Below are 22,312 nucleotides of genomic sequence, written 5' to 3' on the forward strand. Positions count from 1 at the left end.
AAATATTATAATTTGTAACTCACAACAACTTAAAGAGGTATACACCAGGAAACTTAAGATACACAACAGTGTTCAAGAGTCAAGTAACATTATAACCAATAACAAGCAAACGGGAGAACGCCGTGACAATGAAACAGGTACATTGGTTGGAAGACTATAATACAGTGGTCTCAGTTCAACGTGCGAGTTACAGAGGTAAGTAATAGAAATAAATGGTGCATTAAAAACATTTAAACAGTGAAGCTACTAGTTTATATCAATTAGAGCAAGGACATTGCTAAGGATTGAAGGTCTTATTATTCTGACCTCTTCTATTCAGAGAAAGACAACATACAAAAAACGTTGCTTGTTCAATTTAGCCAGCTGTAATCAAGTTATTACACCTTCATCTAAAGGGCAATGCTTTTTACTTATTTTATTTTATCCTATTCTATTTTCATGTCGAGATCGATACGACCTAGATCGCAATTAATTAGATGCTCGAGCGGCATGTTATAAACTGAGTTTACTTAATTTGTTATTGCATTAGACCATATTCATGCCTATCAGAGTGGTCAGTCGCAGGAATTCATTTGTGGAGTGGATTAGAAATATTACTAAGAAATCTGACATAATAAAGTGGCTTATATTGCCTGCAAAACTATAGCCAACGATAATGTATTTACAGGCTATGAACTGCAAAACATCTTGCAGCCAATCCTAGTGAACTCGTACCTGTTAAAAGCATGGTTGCCATGAGAGTCCTGCCAAAAACTTTAACCAGAAAAAACGGCAGGTTGGTACATGTACCATGGTTAGTGCGAAATTGAAATGTGAAGAGCCATTTAATTGAGCAAAACTACTAAAAGGAAGGGCAGGTAACAAACTCATAAGGACATGCCTTGTGTATATTTATGGGAGGCTGTATCCTACGTTTAAATACAGAGTTGTGATAAAGAATTACATATGCTTTTATGCATCGTTTTTATATATACATTAATTTATTTCAGTTTTTTAACATAATTTGTATTGATAACCGAAAAGCAGCTCAGGGAAGAGTTCAATAAAGTCTTTTTCTCTCTGTGGTAATTCTGAAAAATGCTTTAAAAATGACAAAACAGCTCCGTCAAACAGGCTGTTAAAAAATAAAACTAAACATAGATTTTTTCCTCGTAATGTAATAAACTACTAAATGTCATAACTTCAAGGACACGACATTTAATACAACAACTACAAAGAAATCATACACAAATTTTCTGTATACTTATTTACATTAAGTATTCGTTTGTTGTGCATTGACTTGGTTTTGAAATGGAACAAAACATTGCATCGGAAAACAATGTTACAGATCCTTCTTTCAATTTAGCTTGTAACTGCTGATTTGGCTGAGTACATATTTACAATATTTTTTGTACAGAGCAAAAACAACTTTGAAACTGGCATGGGATTGTTTGGCACTGCAAAACGTCCACGGTCTATCAGAAGACGTGATCAGTTAGACGATGGAGGAATAAAGGGAGTGAATGATATAATATGTTTGTTTTGATTTCATACCAATCAATTGCCATCCGGCTTAACCTTTCTTTCCACTTACGCCACGTATTTGAAATCATGTAATTAAGAATAATTTTTTGTCAGAATATACCTCTACATCTCCAGCATAATCTATTATGCAGTCTAATTGATATACACACACATTTATATATTTTCAATAATACAGACCTTTTAATGGTCGTATCTTCCTAAAGTAGATAATAACATTATAATTCTTTAGTTGAAGTGGGGAGTGTCCAGGTCAAGTTGGTGTTTAAACATATTGTTGCATTCCTTGGTGTAATTTGAATAGAATATTTGTTTCTCTGAACCATACCTTGTAAACAGTGTTATCCTAAGAATAATAGCAAAATGTTGAAGTAATTACCATCTAATTTGTTTCAAATAAGCAAAGACAATCATTTAATTAGATACCAATTACTAAAGGTCTTCACAGATCGAGGACTAATGAGAGCAAACTGCTCCTGGAAAAAAGCATTACTTACTTTTCTATGCAATTTTTAGATGGTTCAAGTTTATGATGTCTTTAATTGTAACAAATTGTTAATTTGTTTTTGGATAATTAAATAATTTCTAAGAATTCTAAACAGTTAGAACTTTAGATTTAAATTTAAATATAAACACTGTTAACATGCATGGCACTAATACATGGTATTATAGAATACATTTAGTTGAGTTATTACTTTAAGTTTCTTGAGCTATGTACTGTTAAAACTGCTTGAGGTCATTTAAAGCTTGTTAAGGGTAGTCCAAAGTTTGTGCAATAAACGTTAAACTACTAAGAAGTCTACAAACAACTTAAACAGCTAAAAAGGCTACTAAATTATGAACCACTAAGGTAGATTAGGTAGATTAGGCTGTTAAATCATTGACAGCAATAATCATAGTGTTAAATTTGTAAACAATTATCCTTAAAAGCAAAATGATTGTTACTGATTGCCAGTTTCCTAGTAAGAAACAGTTGAATCTTTGGGTAACTCAGATATGATAAATATTCACTTCTGTGCAGCAACGTGATAGAGACAAAGACTCTCATATTAGCTAACAAGATAATGATTGATTGCAAACATAGCCAAGTTCACAAACATTTTTCTAAATTGATGCCCTAGTTTTTGCTCCTCTTCCACATTGCACACCCTAATTTATAACGCATTATTTATCTTTCTAGTCTTGATCCACGTGTCCTTGAAGGAAAGGTGTCGAGTACAATGTACACAAAATAACAGTCACGGCGAAAGAAAACATCCATGACGCCAAAAGAGATGTTCAGTACAGAGAAACTGTTCAGTGGCGAAAATGAGAGCATAGTGATAACAATAGAAACGCCAGCACAACACTGACTATAGAAGGGAGAAAGGTAACTTCAAAAACATTATTATTTCTTTGAGATAACTTTTCCTTTTTATATCTATCAAAACTTTAAACACCGTATTGATATATTGTCAAAAAATGGGTTCAAAAGAAGTAAAGAATTACAACCTTGGTGTTGTCAAAAAAGGAACAAAGAAAACGACAAAGGAAAAATTCGTCCAAGTAAGACCTTGGCATTTATTCTCGATAGCTGCTAAGTAAAACGTGTGCCAAGCACAATCATTTAAAGTGTTTATAAAGTGTTTAATTCAACTGATATTACTTTCAAATTTGTAAGACTAACAAGATTTCCTCAAACCTAAGGTTAACATTTGAGTGGTACAACTTTGAACCAGGCGAATACAGAACTAAAACCCGAAGTATTCATGAGCAACACAGAAACCAAGAAACCTTGCCATGCCATTCACGATGACGGTAATAATTGACAACAGTTAGGGAGAATGGACTGAAAGACTTGGGGTTAAGATTATTTTTGAAGTTATAAATCTAGCAAGTACAAGCTATTGAGAGTTAGGTGGATCTGTTTTAGAATTATATAAAATCACGAAAAAAAAACTATCAGAAACAGCAAAGGACTACAAAGTCGTACCACATTTTAGTGGAATTGTATTAACCCCCAAGAAATGCTTTTTGGTCACCAGAAAATCTAAAATTTGCAGAGCGAGTAAAGAGACTAAGAAAATGAAAAAATAGTAACCTTTTTTTTTTTATTCAAATGCTAACATAACATTACCACCATTTAAACAAAGCCATGCAATAGTTTCGTGGGGCGTTGTAGAACACAAAATGCCTTGGCTCGAGGAAGAGTGCTACTTTTTTCCCAAATTGACCTTTGTTCACCATATTTCTATTTTTCTAATTGTTCTATACCAAAGCAACCACAGAACATTTATTATCTTTCCAGCAAACAGAAAAGGTTATTGAAGATTGCGATCCCCACGGCCCAACTCACATTTGAGTTCTACAATTTTCCAAGTGATCAAAGGAACATGGGAGTTGAGACATACAGTAACCGCGCAATCTCAGTTTTCAGCCTTGCCCCAGATCAAAGCAACACGCAAATAACAGAAGCGTTCTTCCAACGTTAATCTGCCAAAGGTAAGTAGCACGCGCACATAAAATCAACACACAGACAATGTGTACCAGGAAATACTTCATTGGCAAAAAGAACGAGGAAATAAATCCCCTTACATCTACAAATTTGGCATCGATTCATGAAGTAAACAAACGCAATGGCATGTTGAATTGTTATGGACAGAAAAGGAGAAATGAAAAGCAATTTAGTTGAGTAATACTGCTCAGTTCAGCTTTCTCAGAGTCGATTAATGAATTTTTCACTTTAGTGAACACTTCAGACAAAAGAATATCTTTGATTTGTGTGTATTATGGTTAACGGCGCTTCTATGCAAACGCTTTACACGGTGACGCAAGCCATGACAGTGGTCCAAATTGCTATACTGCGCACTATCTCGTAATATAGATTTAGGTCTCTTAGATACATCGTACGATCAATTTATTCATTGCAAACAACTGAAATACTTTTTCTGCATATAAGGCCTAACAAAGTGTTTTACTTGGAAAGCGAAGTTTGCATTTAGCATTACGCCTGGAGTAGAATGATAGGTGTCGGTTAATATGACAAAAGACGAACAAAGGGTGGGATGGGAAAAGATAAGAATGGAACGCAAAAACTAAATTATGCAACAACAAATGAAAAATAAGTGTCCAGCGGAAGTACCTGCCTACCTTTTCCATATACTGGAAATGTGTTCATATTTCATATTAAAATGTTCCTCCAAGAATGTAACAAATCAATATTTCTTTATTCTTTGTTTTTTCAGAAATGGAGTTGACGAAGAACTTGTTTGTTGCCCTGGTTGTTGTCTTGCTGAGCACAACGTCGGCCACTACCGCAACGAATTCATCTTCAACAAGCACTTCAATGAGCCAAACAGAGATTATGGTCACACTGCTGATTGCTCCGAGAGTTATTAACGTCACTGCGCAGGTTACATACTGACTAGAAGTAATTCTTTTAATCAGACTTTTCTTTCTCTGTTGCTATACTTGGATCAAATGAAAAGAGGAACCAAACAGAAACACTTTAAAAGTTGATCCCCAATTTGTGGGTAAAATTGTTATTGAGTAATTTGTATATGACAGGTGCAAAACGAAGTTTACACAAAGTATTTTTTGCTGTTGTTGTTACAGATGAAGACGTTCTACCCTTTCATTACTTCCTCGGACTATCTTTATGAGCCTCCCATTACTCTTGGGCTTGATCTTAACAAGGACTGTATCGGCCAACAGCTGCAGGTAAAAAGAATTTTTTTGTTTTTTTTTGCAATGCAGAATTTGCCTGGAAAATGACCTGCCGCTTTTTTTTCTTTTTCATCTAACGTGGCCCGTTTACCTTATTCTGTGAATTTTAGTTCAAGTTATTTATGTCAATTGCGCTGTAAAATAAACATGATAACGCCTTTTCACTTAAAGTTAGTTACTAGTAAAAGTCACGGTAAATTCGAATTAATCTTATGCAATCGGCGTCCTTTTGTTCGAAAAAGTTTCCATGTTAAGTTGAAGGCCATTCTCTTCAAAACCTATCAGGTATATTTGCAAAATTAGTTGCTGCTATTTTAAGTACATTTTTTGTGCATGCTACTTGTATTGTAGTAACTTTAATCTTCTATTTGTAGTAACGTATTTTTTTTTTATCGCTAATCATGTTTAAACAACCAAGAAAATTTTCAATACTGGCTAGAACAAATCCTTTGACCTTGCAGTTAAAAAGTCGGTGCCAAGACATAGTAGTTCCTTACTCTGGCTGATCAATTATCTATTCCTATAAGATATTCAGAATAAGCATTTGATCACTGTCACAACTAAGAACAACGGAGAATATGCATGAAGACCAAATATATCGAACAAAAAGGTCAGGGTTGGGCACAAATACTTTAAAACCTTAGAAACGTCTAAGAATATTAACTTACAATGCCCTTATCTGCATCGTTTACCATGTGTTTTATTTGTGACGTGCGTTTAACCATGATTGATTTGGAATACATGGAATAGCCAGACAGCACCAGAAAGTTATGCAATACTGATTTGTCCCAAATGAAAAGATTTTGCAAGTTTTAAGTTGAGATGCACTCGGATTACTGAGCATAATCCCTTCACGAAGCGAATCTTGAAAATCAGTATGCGGACATTCAGTTGCGCCCTTTGCTCTTTTAAGGATCATATTGCTGTCTTCTTCGTGTCAATCTACTTTTATTTACTTCAGTGGACAAAATTTCAATCTGTTTTCTGAAAGAAGACTAGTAGTACACAGTGTTCCTGAGGACGTCTGACTTTCATAAAGCAGATTAAAGCAGGTACATGGCTGGGAAAGGTTTTTATCAGTGCAATGTTAGACTTAAATAAATAAATAAATAAATAAATAAATATATCACTAGAAATCGCATAAACAAAGTTATGCAAGGAATTTAAGTATGGATCGTTTCAAGAACCTAGCATACTTTGGAACACACTAGAACATAACCTCTTTTGCAAACGTTCAGAAACGTGGATTCCAACATCGTCTTCGTTGTTCTCCTTAATACAGTCAAGGATGATGATAACTTCCCGTCATGAACTTTTTTTTTATTTTCAGGCAAATGACAAGCTCGGCGCATTGTTTTCGCAGATGGCTGTGTTTATTCGTCCTTTGAATTTTGCCTTCATGTACGAACACGATCAAGGACCCAGCCATAGTCGTTTGGTATACGTTCTTGAGATGACAAGTTTCTATTTGAATGACACAGTCTCTTACATCAGGCGCAAGGTTAGTGTAACGAGATAATAATATGAGCCTTCAAAAAAGCTTAATCGTATCTTATTGTTAAAAGCTACATTTTTGAGAAAGATGTAAATTCAGTTGTCACAAGTAAGGGAAATAACGAGCCCGTGACCTTCTGCACACCGGTGATATGCCCAAACTCACTTAGCTACAGGAGACTTACGGCAAGCTAGGCCATTTATTAACCCACCGAGCGACGACCCAAGTTAACATAGTTCTTTACAAGGTCGGGTGAAGATTTCGGCGGATCCAAACATTTCGTGAACATGAAGGAAGAATTTTGAAAAATTAAATGCAAAATTTCCGAAAACTTCTAACCGAAATCCAATGATGTTTCGACTACATGTCAAACACATCACATCAGTTAAGACGGTAAGCTTGCAAATTTTAAGCATTTGAACGTAATGGCCACACTGCTTTGCGGTTTAGACCTGCGTTGCGGCTTCAAAGCCTTCACCGACCCATACGAGAGACGCGGCCAAATCTCTTTATGCATGACATGCAGTGGTGGCAGTTGTTTCAGAGAGAATCAAGAGGTAGTGGCAATGGCCGCTCAAGTCCCTGACATGATAAATGCAGCGTTTGTTCTTGAAGATATCTTTGCTCATCGAAGTTCTAAAAAGCTTTCAGCATGTCGCTGAATGGCCTGACATTCAGTTTCTTTTTCAATCCGCCGTCGACTCCTCCACTAGGTTTACATTTGCTTCAGTTTCTCCACATGGCCATGGCCCTGGTCTTACCTTTAGGACAATGTGGCAGACTTCTTCCTCAGCGCTCTGCAATAAGAGCAGGAACTGCTGACAACTTTTATTACCACATCCCGGAATCATGTAGCATTGCCAGCGTAGTCTAGGTCAGTCAGTTCCCATGCTTGCTCGATGGCCAAAACAGTGCGTCTGCCTATACCTGCAAATTATTCGTGGAATCTCTTGCAAAGGGCAGTTATCATTAGAGCAGTGGAAACCAACCACCGGGTATACGCTATAGCTGTCCAAAGTGCCACACCCATCTTCAAGCTATTCCAGGGAACTTATTGTTCCTAGGTTTCTGAATTGTTTTCTCCTGCTCTTTTCTGGATGGTGGATTTCCTGAAACTCAAGGAGTGTCCCAAAAGGGTCAATTCTTGTAGCATCGTCTGTGGTGAGTACGGTTCAAGACTTCATCGAAATAGCCAGCTTCATTGCGTTCACTCGCTGTATCTTTGGAGGGTTTACTAGCCTTGCCTAACCGCTTCACTTACTGATACAGTTGCCTATTTATCCCCTCCTTAGTTGCTTCTTCTATGTCAGCGACTATGTAGCCATCCGCTTCCATTTGTCTTCCATTGACCATGCTTCACCTGTCTTTAGCTGTCTATTTAATGTACTCTTTCTCCTTGCCTGCTTAAACTTCCAAATAGACCACTAGCTGCTTTGGCTGTCTTCCTCCCTCCACCACTTTCGTCACCTTCTTGGACCAGTAGTAGCACCTGCAGGACTTTTCACCGCATCACTCCAAGATCTCTTCCCTTGTATAACACGCTATGCCTTCCTCAATACACCCTTTGCATAAATGGCGCCTATATTTGAATAACAATAATAATACACCCTTAGCCTCACATTCATGTAAAAAAAAATCCTTTGTCTTCAAACATGAGTACGAGGCTAAGGATGTATAAACTATTGTTATTCAAATTTAGACGCCATTAATGCAAAGGATCTATTAACGTTCTCTGGGCACTTCTTCTGTGTATGCTATAGCTTTCTGGTTGCTACATATTTTTCAGCTTCTCTAGTCTCAGTCTGCTTGCCTTAAAATATTGTTTCTTCGGAGCAGCTTGAATCTAAGCTTACCTGCATCAAGCTAACAATGTTTGCCCATCGTTAAGTTGGGTATTCCAACAATGATCCCTGCCACAATCCACCAAACAAGCATCACGAGACCCGATGTACTTGGGAATCAAATAATGCGCCAACAGCCTCCCTCCAATGGCAGTTTTCGGAGATAAATGTGTCTGATAACCCGCGCTGTGCGTTGTCATTGGTGGATTCTAATACAACTAATCCTCACAGTAAGACGCTCCAAAAGACAGCAAACTCCGGAGGTCTTGCAACCGCTCAGGAAAACAAGAGCCCTGCATGATGTGTTCATGAATGATCATCTATCAGATTTCACTAGCTGGCCTTCACTTTTCCATCTGCTGTCCTGAACACCCACTGTGCTACTCAGCTGCGGTATTTGGAGGCTTCGTTGCACAGCTATTTCAGCTTTCCTGGCCGTCTCAGCGTATAGCGCGTGCAAACTTTGCGGCCTCCTATTTTTAGATTTCAATGAGGCAACTTCCTCATCAGAGCGATATCTTACGTTCAATTTTTAACACGTGCTGTCATACGCTTGGTGTACTACAGGGTAGATGTAAGCCTTTTTCGGTTCTGCTCGCTCCAGTAAGAAAGTAGAAGCAACAGAGTGGTTTGTTAGTCCACTGACGGCCAGCTAAACTCCTTAGCGTACCACTGCCATAGCCTGGGTTTGAATTTGTAGTAGCTTTCTCTTAGACCAGTTACTTTCACCTAGCCAGCAGGCCTGATCTACTTGATTGTTGAATCCATAGTAGGGACTTGGGCTACTGAGTAGCCGTTGTGCCTTGCTTACCACAACCGATGTGGGGGTCTCAGTTCCTCCACTCACCATATTGACTCAAGTTGTACCGCGTCATGAAAGTGTAGACTCTTGCATTGGAGAGTCTCTAGTATTAGGACTTCAATGCCATCTATTCTAGAAACTGCTGCCGTTACAATATCTTGAGTTTTTAATTCTGTTTCCACTGCTACTGCTGTTTCTACTACTACAGCTGATTCTACTGACTGTACTAACTAAAACAAACTCAAAGGTTTCCAGCTAAATACCTAAGTTGTAGACATGTTTGGGTTTAATGACCGAATAACAAAATTACGTTCCAGGAAAGATGCGTGTGGGCCGTTCTCAGCTGTTAGACACTGAACCATCGATGATCACGAAACTAACACAAGACAAACTAAAACTAACAGTTGACATAGTAATGAACAAAGTTAGCTTCTGAACAGATTAACAGCTTTTCAGCTGGCACATGAACGGTAACAATAAGAACTACTCGCGATCTGATAAAATTTGATCGGCCTACACTGCTTGAAAATTAAAACGTCGAGGGGTAAGAGTGAACTGTTCTTCATATGGTCAGAGTTTAAGAAGAGGTGGGTTATTAACCTTGCTTATATTAATGACAGCTGCGCGCTCTCTTCGCACAAACGAAATACTCGGTCTTGGTGAAGGCAAGTTTCCTTCGAACACAAATGAAAATTGAATCTCGATTTTTTTTTTTTTTTTTTTTTTTTTTTGTAGACGAGCCCTTCGGAGCTTAATAAACTGACGTCAGTTTTTCATGCTTCTGTCCTGTTATTGATCATGAATTCTGTCATAACATTGTCAAAGTAGCTGTGGATCCACCAGGCGACAGCCGAGTGGATCCGCAGACTACTTTGACAATGTTATGACGAAATTCATGGTCAATAACAGGACAGACGCATGAAAAACAGATGTCAATTTGCTTTTTACGATAACGAATTGTTATATTGTCGGCTCTCGCTCGTTGACGCATAGCATAAATTATAAAATCATGTGTCGTGATTATTAGCCAATGAGCGCGCGACAATTTCTGCAGTTATCGTAAAAACGAGATTCGTGGCAAGCAAAACTCAGTTTCCCTTCTGGATAGTTATGTTTAAAAGTGTTTATAAGATTTATTTTTTACGCATTTTGTTTTGTAGATAAAAGGCAAAGGATGGTCACTTCCTGATTATCCCACGATTTCAGAAGCAAAGCTTGATGAGCTGACTCGTGTTTACCTGAATGCTCTGGTGCGTAGGAATCTGGTGGTAAGTTATGCACAGACATACCTGTTTCAATCACATAAAGACTGGTGCGCAGCTAAATAAAGTGTAGGAAATAGCAGAGGTAATCCAAAAAGATCCAATGGTAAAATGCACTGAAGAAAGTAGCAACAAATTAATCTTACTAGTAGTCCAGTATCAGCTGATACTACTGCATAAGTTGTTTTCAAATTTGTATGAAACCTCTCTGAATGAGTAGCTTTGTGCGAGATTTTTTAATTTAAAATTTCGCAAAAAAAAAATGGTTTCAGCATGGAAACGAGGCTCAGAAGAAGCTCCTCTAAATATATGGTCACGAACGTTTTATCAGTACTTTAGATATTTGAAAAAAAAGGAAAACATTTGTATTTCTCCTCGAAGTTGTTAGAAGTAGAAAATTTGTTGCAGGATTACACGGAAATCTAAAAAACAACCAACGGTGTCATTTACATTGCATCATGGGTGTGTAGGGCTAATTTGTGCAAAACTTTCGGTTGCTTGTAGAAACGAGAAATGTTTTCAGGGGATAACTAAACAGTGAGCATCTAGATAAACATTTAGAGAAATCAATTAACTAAATATTAAGCTGATAGTCTCGATTTTTGACAAAAAAAACTTACAGATCCTCGAAATAGGCGTTCGAGTATATATCATTCATTATTTTATATGAAATGTGTAGCAGTAGATGACATAATGAGAGATTGGAAAAAATATAGAGTTTGAAATGCATTAAAAGGAAAATGATATTAAATGATAGTTTTCCTTTGATATGAGGGTCATTCCATACATTGCTAAAGATGATTTCATTCATATATAGTGACTAAGCTAATTTACAATGACCAGTGGGGATGGTCTTTTGTGCTACTTTTGTTGTTTATATAAAATCACTTTTGGTGAAGAACGAACACCTGGATAAATAAATACAAACTTCGGCGCTTAAATTAAATGGGTTAAAAATGGCTGTTTAAAACCTTTAAGTCTTAATATTGACGTAGAACCTTGCATGACTGAATAGGTAAGACAGTTATAAATAAAATGAACTTTTAGTAATAGTTATAAATTATAATATTAGTAGTAGTTTTAATTACTGTATTTTAATAATTTAATTGATTTATGTTTTTTTTTTCTTTCTCGAAGATATTAGCTCAATAGAGCTACTCTGATAATTCGAGTTGAAATAAAGTGTATGTATGTATGTATGTACAAAAAGAGGAAATGTCAGGCCTGAAAAACAAAACATCGATCAAAAGCGATCATGTTCAGAACAGTCCAGTTGTGCATGTACTATTCACTGCACTGACGATGATACGGAACTAGTTAGACCAAAAGATTAGGAGTCGTGGAGTACACGTGTAAGAGGCGAGCAGCTGCTGTTCGTAAGCACAAACACCTTGATATTGCTGAGACATTAAATGAAGGACAAATCCTAACATTAACTATCACAGAAAATGTCGTGGCGTGTTTACCATGAAAAAGCTCTTGGAAATAATTTCAAAGCAACAAGCTAAACTGACAACCAACAACCAACGGCAGCTAAGAGGACCTCGATCCGATAGTCCCCTACCACCAGCACGACCTACAAACATGTCTGCACATTCTGTGAAAAGAAGAGTCAATATCTTAAGGGAACAAGAAATCGGGAACCCTTGGAACAATGCAGAGGTTTGCGTGCAGATCACTCAATTAGGAAATCAGCCATGGAAAAGAAGGACAGCGGGATTCTCGCAATTGCGTCGCGTGAAATCGTAGCAGCTGAAGCTTGTTACCACAGGACATGCTACGAGGGCTATACTAGGGCCGAGGCAAGTCCCACTGGGGCTTCCGTTGGCTGTGGCGAATCGGTAGAAGATGAGTGTGCTAATCTCAAGTCAGAAGCTTACCAGATGTTTGTATTTTACCGTAGTAATCACATTTGTACCAGTTCTATCTGTTCAGCCAAACCCAGTCATTTGCAATTGATCACCTGGTATAGCTACTCATTTGACATGGTTATCATAAACCAAACTAAGCAAGAGGAGTCAATGTAGTTTAGAACGAGCGATCGAAAGTAACTAATGCAATTTACACGAGTACTTTCTTTTTTTTCACATTTTCCGTCTTATTGTTCATGTTTATAATTTGACAAGTGTTGCCATGGAAACCATTCAGGGATAATACCTATAAGTCATCTATAAGTTATTGGAATTAGGTCTGAAAACTGCGTTTGAAGTTTGCAATAACCATAAATCAATGTACGTAACATTTTCAGGTTTGCATTTCACTGTTATTAGGCATCTTTTTACCAATTCTGCTTATTCAGCCAAACCGAGTGACGTCATTTAAACACGTGATAATCCTAGTAAAGCTACTCATTTGGCATGGTTATCATACACCAAAATAACCTAGAGGAATCAATGTTGTTAAAAATAAGTGTTAGAATTTGTCCCTCGTTTTGGTACCAAATGGCTCTTTCCAGGGTCCTGGCCCATGGACTATTGTGAACAGCTTTTATAATTCAGTAAGGGGCAACCTGGTTCCCAGGGTCTCTCCTTTCTCGTTCCGGGAGGTAGGGAAGATGAGAGGCCCTGGGACAGAGACCGCAGTCAGGGGAAGCTTCAGGTACCAGGTTCTGACTGGTTCACTGGTTGAGAATGAAGGTAACCTCCTGATGGTTGATGGTAACCTCCTGAATATAAAATACAAGTATTTAACACTTTTTTCATTTCTTTTCTTATAGACTTTGACGATCACAAATGATGTGGTGAAGAGATTCCGCAACTACGTCATTATTTACACGCTTTACGACGTCATCAAAGAAATTGGTCCTTGTTTTTAGCTGGCGCGAAAGCTGGAGAGACTGGCAGATGCTTACGTCACGGTTACATTAGCGCCAGTATCCAATCTTCTCTTAGTGTAACAAATACCATAGACTGTATCGTTGTGTAGCTATAATAATCAGTTTTTACAAGGAAGCAAGACGTAGTCGGGAAAAAAAAGCAGTTTCGACAATAACTGAACATGTTCCTCGCTGTCGTTATAAGTCAATAGCTTTTAAATTTTAGTTTTTATCAGTAAACAACAATGGAAGAGTCTTAAGTATTTCATCACAATAATAGAGCTTAACCCAACGGGATGACGGAAGAGGACTTGAGATGACGGCAAATCACAAGTGATCGACACGAATGCTCAAAGTCATGGCTCAAAAAACTGCGTGGTTAATTGAGCCGACCGAACCATAGAAATATGTTGCATACTGCCTCATTAATTTTTCAACAAACCCTAACTACAATATGATATCGATCAGCGTGTATAATGTCTTCTTTAGGTATTGACAAAGAGCTCTCGCTCGCTTACGTACTTCTTTGAATGTAACGCTTCGGTTAGGGAAGGAGGATGGCTAGAGCAGTTTACTTTCTGAAGAAAAATTTAAAAATAGTCAATTTTTCTAGTAATAAAGTGAAGTGTTTTAGTGACGTGTGACTGAGAGTTCCTAGGTACAGAAGCGTATCTTAAAAGCTATTGAGCGGTACATATTTCATTCATAATTCACTGCAGAAAGAAACATATACCAGCAGATCTGAAAAAGATAGAAGGTTTTCATGGAGGCCCAGTTGGTGTTCCTAAGCATTAAGAATTATCATTCGATACACTGTTTTATTCCTTTTCATTGGCCGAGAGTTCCCCACAAGACCTGCAAATAACTGCTTCCAAATAATGGCCTGCTCATGCGTAGTACCGCCCAAATGTATTTTGCTGCAAATAATATTCTGCTCATGCGTAATTGAAACTACGCTTTCGGGTAGAAAACGGCAGATCGCTAACCTGAGCTGTCAGAGATTGATTTAAATTGGGAAAAACTTGTTGATCGAATAATGAAACAATTATTGAACTCGGTTATAGCAAAATATTGTGTCTCGCAGATCAATTATCTGCCTCAGCCTTCGGCCAGTTGGCAAATAGTTGATCTGTTCGCCACTGACAAATCAAGATATTTTGCTTAACCTCGTCCTATAATTGTAAAATGTTTGCGTAAGAAAAAAATCACTTCTTAAAGGAAAGAAATTCTCTAGCGCTTGTTTGGAGGCACCAATGTGGCGGCGTGGCGGTGGGACTGATGTCCAAAATAAATCCTTTATACAACAAAAGGTCGTGTTCAAAACACGAGATGGCGAAATAACGAAATGGCACTACGAGTAAGAGTGAACGTGGGAGACGGGTGTCTGAAAGGGTAACCCTTAATTATACTGAAAATTAATCACCGCCGAGTTAGTGCTATTTAGGCTAACCGTAGTGCCATTTCGCCATTTCGCCATCTTGTGTTTAAACACACCTACCACAAAAGAAAGGCAACAGAATATATGATCTTTCATATATTCATTTGCAATATTTACACATCATCAACAGCAGAAGTCGGGATAGCTTGTTAAGCGCTCAGTTTGTCTCCAGCAAGCGCCCCTCCCTGATTTATGTACGCTCACTTATGATTCAAAATAAGAGCTTCCTGTCTTCAAACACCCCTCTCTATATATATAGCTCTGTCAATCCCTCACTCAAAATAGACTTGGGGTTTGAATTGAAAGCAAACTATTTTTATAACTGGGCGATTTCTTTAAGAATTTGAAGACCTTATTAAAATCTTATGGTAAGTTTCTTATATGAATCGAATAGGTTGAACCGGCAGCAAAATTTTCAGTTTCTTTGTGAAATGCGATCTGAGTTATCTAAGTTGCGGAAAAAACTCCATCCAGTCCTCCGACGGCGATGAGGTTTATGATGGCTGATAGCGCACTGGTACCAAGCTCTGAGTCATAACGACTTCTTTCCATGTTCACTTCACTGCAACTTCTATCATAGTTCATTCTTCTCTTTTCTTAGCTTGTTGCTTAGGATACGCCTGATAACAAAGTTCATGCCTTCACGAGGAACTCGTTGTATCTATAATTGCATCTCTTAATTCACGCAACATACCAAAAGTATTTCAGTGAATACATTTTGAGGCGATCGACAGTGAGCGTTTTGTTGTCATACTTGAATTATACCCTCCAAAGTGAGTGCTATAAGGAATATTAGATGTAGAAATAGTATCAACATGCATCATATCCGAAAAAATGGTCTTATCATCAAAGATTCGGGTGCCTTTCTGAGCATTCATCGGTTGCGGAACCTGCGGAACTCAACTTGCTGCTACGCCTTTAGACTGAGTCACGCTGCTGAAAATAAATCGTCGTATTGAGATTGGCTAATGAAACTAGTTATTTGGAGGTTATTGCCGCGATATTGAGTCTGTCTGATGTGAACTGCCGATATACATTGCACGCAATGCTAGAATTTTCCGTTTCGTAAGAACTGTGCGATTCACGAAAACCTCCTCTATGACTCATGGATTCCGCTCAACTTTCAAAACCTCAAACTTAAGTCGTACGCATCGCAACTTCGATTCCTTTTCTCCGGTGAAATTAGAGTGCAGTTTACTACTTGCCCAATGAATAATCCGACACAGTTATTTGGAGTGGTATTCATTGAAAAGACGTTTTTGGTAGGCCTATTTATCGGAAGATAAATAGGCATTTATGGCAAACAATTTTGGGCTTATATGGATAGCTAGCTAACAAGGCTATCGCTTAGTTAAATGCTCTAAGCCAGACAATACGAAACATAAAATATTATGGATTGAAGTAGGTGCTAAAACTAAATGATCATCCCTAGTATTTAGTCGTCATAATGTAATCATACTTAACATAATCAGTGCATAAAACGATTCGAAACGGTCAAGCGTCTCAAGACACTTGTATTGCAGTTGTACCGATAATTACGGTCCATTCAGCCTTGCACTCAATCTTCGGTTGAACTTTATTTCTTGCCCGCTAGTGGTTTTTGTTGTTGTTGTTAGTAGACCGGGGAAATAGTAATAAAAGAGTGTATGGGCATTTTAAGTACATTTCATGTGTTACGACGTGTGCTACGACCGTATATTTCAGTCTAAAAAGAACCAAGATTGTTTATGTTATAAATTACTTATCTAGGCCGCTTCTACTGACAGTAATTTAATTCGAGAATTAAACTGAGTGTGGAAGACAACAATGAAAAATAAAAGATAGTTCGCCCGTACTTCGAGGCTCTGCAAAAATTCACCGTGTTGTTTCATTACAGCCACTGACTTCGATGGATACGTTGCTGTTAAATATGAAGTGAAAGTTGTGTGAAGTTATCTGTGTTGATATTGTTGTCCGTAAGTTCTTGCACGAATCGATGCAATATAAACTACCATTTTGACAACAGTAAAGATGACCCTTGAGCAATCTACCCAGAAATGGGTTATGATAACAGGAACACTTTGCCGCCCCTACGTCATTAATTGATAGGTAAACATATTATGAAAAGACAATTTACAGAACACAACCACAGGACATTGGTATCCTCAGTCGGTCAACTTCTCTTGGTGGTTTAAGGAACAATACTAAATTGTAGATACGGGAAAAACAATTTAACGGGCTTCAACGGATAATAGCTTTATTTTCAGTTAGAATCTCCGCACGTTCTTTCATTTGCGGCCTTTTTATACGTAACCTCCGAGAGCTTCGGCCATTGTGTTGTTAAGTGATATGATATGCTCCGGTCTTTTCAAATACCAATCAAGGTCAAACGTTCACTTTAGTATAGTTTTTCAATGAGATTAACTCCATATGAATCGCATGTATACCCAAGAGAGAAATATTTATTCTTTGAATTGCTCGGACCTCCCATAATCAACGCCGGTGGTAAAATTTTTAACCTTGATTTCTATAAGGTTATTTACAAATTAAGTCAACACAAATTTGCCATCGTTTATTACTCAGGAATTTCTGTCGTTTTTGGCAGCCATGACCCAGAACTGAAGCTTACTCAAACAATTTACAAGACTCCCAGCAGTTTGTATTTTATGTAAAACCCGTTTAGAAAGCACGATCTACGAGCGGCTAGTAGAGTGGTTTCGGGCGCCCGATTTAAGAGAGACTGAAACCGTCAGTCCACATGACGTGCTTCTGTTGATAACTGTTGCTTTCGTTGCCGTTGCATAAAAACAGCAACTGAGTTCAGTTAACAGTAGTGGTGGTACATATTTCCGCAAAAGAAAATCGTTTGCAAAGCTGCAGACACACCCAAACTCGTTTATCCTTAAATTAAATCTAACGAGCTGCGGCACAGAATGAACGGCATAGGTTCATGAACCCTTGGACCCTTTTGCTTAGGTTCTAATTCATTTGCTGGTAAAAATTTCACTGGGCGCAACTGCAAGCCGACAGTGATTTGTACAGTCTTAGGATGTCCGAATTCGCTAGAACTCGGACTAAATAGTTCTTATAGATTCTTACTTGATTTTCGTGACAATTGTAGTAGTACTGATACGAACCTTAGGTACAGCGGTCTGTCTACACACGGAATTAACACACAGCTCCACCAGGAACTAATAATAGACTCTTCAAAAGGAAAGGAAACCATCACGAATACGTAGCCGTAAAACTGCGTACGAATGGCGTTAAGGAAAATATCGATCATATCCGATCGTCGTTTAATTTCCCCGGATGTTTCAAGGGAGCTTGAAGAATCGTTTAAATCAACTTACCTCCTCCATAAAACCTATAACAAACTATTTTTGTCCCGATCAGAAGTTTCCATGTCCACATTGTTTGATCTCAAGCCTACATGCAAATGTGTCTGTCCTATTGAATAAATTATTGCATACCAAATCGTGTAGTTGTAGATATAATATTTATAGATCGTCAACTGCGGCGGCAGGAACAATTGACAAAGTTTCCGAGAATATAAATGACTTGATTTTAACACAGTTCAGCACAGGGAAGATGAATCACGGGACTACACCCCACAGAAGAAGAAACTCGTTTTTAATAGAAAAAAAATCGTGTAAAACAGCAAAACAACTTCCCTTTCGTTTTACATAAAAGCCATTCAAAATGCCCTCAATTGTCAAACGTTTTGAGAAGCAACACGAACTAGACCTCAACTCAGAGAAATTCAGCCACAACGAACGAAGAGAAAAGGTAGGCGATGAGAATTCTGTGTTTCTTCTATAAATCACTGAGTAATCAGCAAGTAGAGAGGGGCCAAGTACCATGCACTACAGTGACTAAAAACGATAAAAAAAAAAAAGAGTTATACAGTGACAGACTGGCACATACAAAAGCCTAAAATTTCAGAAATCATATACATACAATTAGCCATTTTGATTTATAAACCGTTCCCCCACGAAACATTATGTCACCGAATTTTTAAACCGTTTTTTTTTTTTTTTATCTTTCACTTTTCAAACTAGAAACTACCATGGATTCTTGCAAGATATTACTCGCTGCCATATTTGTTGTTACACTAAGCACAGTGGCTCGTACAGCTCCCTTAAACTCACCACCAAGTAAAATAGAAATTCTCATCAGACTTGGTCTTTCACCGAAACTCGCTAACGCCACTAAAGAGGTAAGGAACGCTATCATTTTTCAATGCGAGTTTTATTCAGTTGGCCCTGAGTGGACCGTAAGTTATTTTCGTCGCATGGCTTTTAAACGTAGTCACTCATTTTTTTAAACCCATTATTTTTACAGATGAAAAACGTCTACCCGTTCATAGCCTCTCCTGATCTCGAGAGCACGATGCTACTTTTTGGACCCGTTGTCACACCAACATGCTCTACAAATCTGGTTTGTAACTTTTATTGGCATTTTGTCACAAAACTTTTTTACTCTACCTGATTGACAACAGTGTACGATCCTAAAAAAAATTCTGACACGTATGTCATGTTTTCGGATTACAATTAATCGTTCCGTCTTTTTGGCCGTATTTTCACTACGGCCGGAGTTGATTACAAAGTTTTTATGACTAAAGCATACAATCAGAAGTCTATAACACTGGTATTCCTCTTTGGCATTCTCCCAGTTACAGCCCAAAGTTTCTCTGTAAAAGCCGCCTGCTTTCCAAAAGAGGTAACTAAAGGCAAATGAAGAGGAGAGTACCAATACTAAAACAAAGGCTTTGTCTGTTTACAACGTGTATTCGTTATTACCGGTGCTATGGCTGCTGTTTTGAACGGTTCGGTATTTGCATTCAACTGCAAACAACGACTAATAAACTGATAACTAGATGAGCTGGAATATATTCATGTGGAAAAATTCTTAGCATAAAAATGAATATGAAGGTAAATTAACTGGCAGTACTTGTGTGTCTGTGAGTCGTATACTACCTTAAAACCTTGATGACTCTACTGTTTTTATCCGCAGACATTGAAAGACAAACTTTCTGTCCCCTACATGAAGCTGTCTTACTTCGTCAGTCCGCTGTACATGGTGTACGCTTATGAAGAAAAACAAGGACCTCAGCACATTCAGTTGGCTCAAATGCTTGACGATACAAGCTTTTATCTCAATAGTACATTTTCAACTCTAAGACGCGAGGTAGGTAACTAGCGAGCCTTAATTAGCTCCGGTAGTAAAACTAATTAATTTAGCATCTGCATTATTTCAGCTTGCCTCTTCAGTTTAGCACTACAAACTAAAACTCCTGACTAAGGCGCAGAAGTTTGCAAAGTGAAGTGGTCTGGGGCAGGGCGATATTTGTTAAGCCACTTACATGTCTGGGGACAAGACGATATTTGTTAAGCCATTTACATCTACTTCAGGAAAAAAAAAAGAATACATTCCAGAGGAAATTGATTTGTCTCTGTCGGTGCGACTCCAAACTTAAGCAGTGCATGAGACTGACAGATTGTGCCATTTTTTTACCAACAGCATGTTGATTCAATTTAATTGTCAAATTAAAAAAACAGCAAATTACTTAAAGATATTGTTACCTTTTTTTCAAATTTCAGATCATGCAAAACAAGTTTCCCTTGCCCACCAGTCAAAATGTGTCGGAAGCAGTTCTCGACCATCGCACTCGTGAATATCTACAAAGACTTGTCGATCACAAAATAGTGGTAAGTAGTACTTTTTTTCCATAAATAATACCATTGCATCGAGAACGGAAAACAACTTAACGAATTTTCTTTGGAAGAAATAACTAAGAAAAAAGACTTTGAACATGAGCAGAATGTCCAAATTCTAAGGTGAAGCAGAGAGTATTTAAGATTAAATGAAGCTGTTTGCTATTGCAACTGATTATGTTGTTGCTATTATGGTGCTTGCCGCTGTTGCATTGCAATGTTCTTCACCCTAAAATTGAACTACTAACATGTTGAACAATGATATGATTTTTTTTTTAATTTTGTAGAGCCTGGTAATCACTGATGATGTGGTGAAGATTTATCGAAACTACGTCATCCTCTACTCGCTGCGTGACGCAATCAGCCAGGTGTACGTCTGTGTAATAAGCATCTAATCTGACCAACAAGATGCAATTTGTAATATTTACTATTTAAGACCGACATTGGCATATGACAGGAAAGTTACATAAAGTTTTTTTTCGGCGAAAGAAATTATGTGAAAAATCAGATTACAACAGGAAACTTAAAATACTATTTATAATAATTATTTAAGGTTAAGCGTAAAATAAGCAAGTACATCTTTTAATTAATTTAAAGGAGAAATGGGAAAACAAACAAGCCATCTGTTGAAATTTAGTTACTAAGAGAGGTTAGTTTGGAAATTTTGGGGAACATTTTGATCTCACTTTCTGATGCAAATTTACTCTTTTGCTGAATAATATAAACATCATCAGCTGGTCTATTGGTGTTAAATTTCCCAAGGCTTTCAGGTTTTCTCTCGTCTTCTTTCATGACTCGATTGAGAGATTTTAGAGAATAAACAGTGTGTACGATATAAGTTCTTTATCAAGCTACCCTCATAGAGGAAATCAAATCCATATTGAGATTATTATTTGTTACTGATCAGGATCAGTGTATATGTTAATCTGTTACAGATTTCCTTCTGATAATCCACTATTGTAAGCGTGTTGTTGTTAAATTAACAATAAAGCGTTTGAAAATGAAGTGAATATGATGTCTATTTCTGTACAGCCTGGCAGTATTACACCTTAACATCTAAAGAAGATCTCTACTGGACGAAGTTCAGTCTCAAAAGGTCTTTCTGTCAGATATATCGGTATAATACTGATGTCTGTCAAAGTGCATTGTAATGACCGGACTCTTCATTCTTACGATATACTCGGATCTTAAAAGAAATTACTTCTTTGACTAATTCCGAGCATGACACGACTCAACGTGAATATTTTTTACGTTTTTCCTGCGTTGTGCGGTTTCGTTCCAATCGTGGTCTCGTTTACATTACAGTGTAAAAATGTTCGTGCATAGTTTTCGCGTTTTCCCAACTCAGTGTGAGGTGTGTATGACGGTCTGCGATCGTGACGCGCCTTTAACTTTCTACAAATCTGTGAAATGTATGCAACCAAACAGAAAACGTATTCCAACAACTTTTTTTTTTTTTCTTTTACCTTATACGAATTCCTTAAAGGGACTTTCCGTTCCGCCCTGATTCTCTTTCATTTCTTTCTTTCCCTTTGGCTTTCTGCCTCTTCTATCTGGGAAGGGAGTGTGATTGGTCTTAAATTAGCTTCGCTATAGTACCTCATGAAAATTCCGTACGCTTGTGTTACAAGTGCGAAGGGACTTTCCGCCCCGCCCTGATTCTCTTTCATTTTTTCCTATCACCCATGGTTTTGTCTCCTCTATCTGGGAAGAAAGTGTGATTGCTCTTAAATTAACTTC

General features: G+C 37.6%; 1 protein-coding gene and 1 long non-coding RNA gene across 3 annotated transcripts in view; both read left to right on the forward strand.

Moving 5' to 3' along the window:
• The window catches only part of LOC145478481 (uncharacterized), a 6,353-nt gene extending 2,699 nt beyond the window's left edge, over window positions 1-3,654 (forward strand). The window contains exons 2-3 of the long non-coding RNA XR_014048270.1: window positions 2,702-2,890; window positions 3,208-3,654. This is a non-coding gene — a long non-coding RNA (uncharacterized LOC145478481). The remainder of the gene's footprint in view (window positions 1-2,701; window positions 2,891-3,207) is intronic.
• A 5-nt stretch (window positions 3,655-3,659) lies between these two features.
• Window positions 3,660-14,447, forward strand: LOC145478480 (uncharacterized). 2 transcript variants are annotated; one of them, XM_081456520.1, is made up of 6 exons: window positions 3,660-4,002; window positions 4,746-4,912; window positions 5,116-5,220; window positions 6,557-6,727; window positions 10,525-10,632; window positions 13,343-14,447. In XM_081456520.1, the coding sequence occupies exons 2-6, from the start codon at window positions 4,748-4,750 to the stop codon at window positions 13,439-13,441; spliced, it is 648 nt and encodes a 215-aa protein (XP_081312646.1). In that variant the 5' UTR covers window positions 3,660-4,002; window positions 4,746-4,747; the 3' UTR covers window positions 13,442-14,447. The 2 variants fall into 2 exon arrangements, with proteins under 2 accessions (XP_081312646.1, XP_081312645.1); XM_081456519.1 differs by lacking the exon at window positions 3,660-4,002 and having other exon boundaries at window positions 4,362-4,912.
• The last annotated feature ends 7,865 nt before the right edge of the window (window positions 14,448-22,312 follow it).

Source organism: Orbicella franksi, chromosome 2, assembly GCF_964199315.1.
Source record: "Orbicella franksi chromosome 2, jaOrbFran1.1, whole genome shotgun sequence".
Classification (NCBI taxonomy): Eukaryota; Metazoa; Cnidaria; class Anthozoa; order Scleractinia; family Merulinidae; genus Orbicella; species Orbicella franksi.

Coding starts and splice junctions, on each gene's coding strand:
- LOC145478480 (XM_081456520.1), top strand. CDS start 4,748: ATGGAGTTGACGAAGAACTTGTTTGTTGCCCTGGTTGTTGTCTTGCTG. Junction 6,728..10,524: donor TCTCTTACATCAGGCGCAAG/GTTAGTGTAACG, acceptor TTTGTTTTGTAG/ATAAAAGGCAAAGGATGGTC. Junction 10,633..13,342: donor TGGTGCGTAGGAATCTGGTG/GTAAGTTATGCA, acceptor CTTTTCTTATAG/ACTTTGACGATCACAAATGA.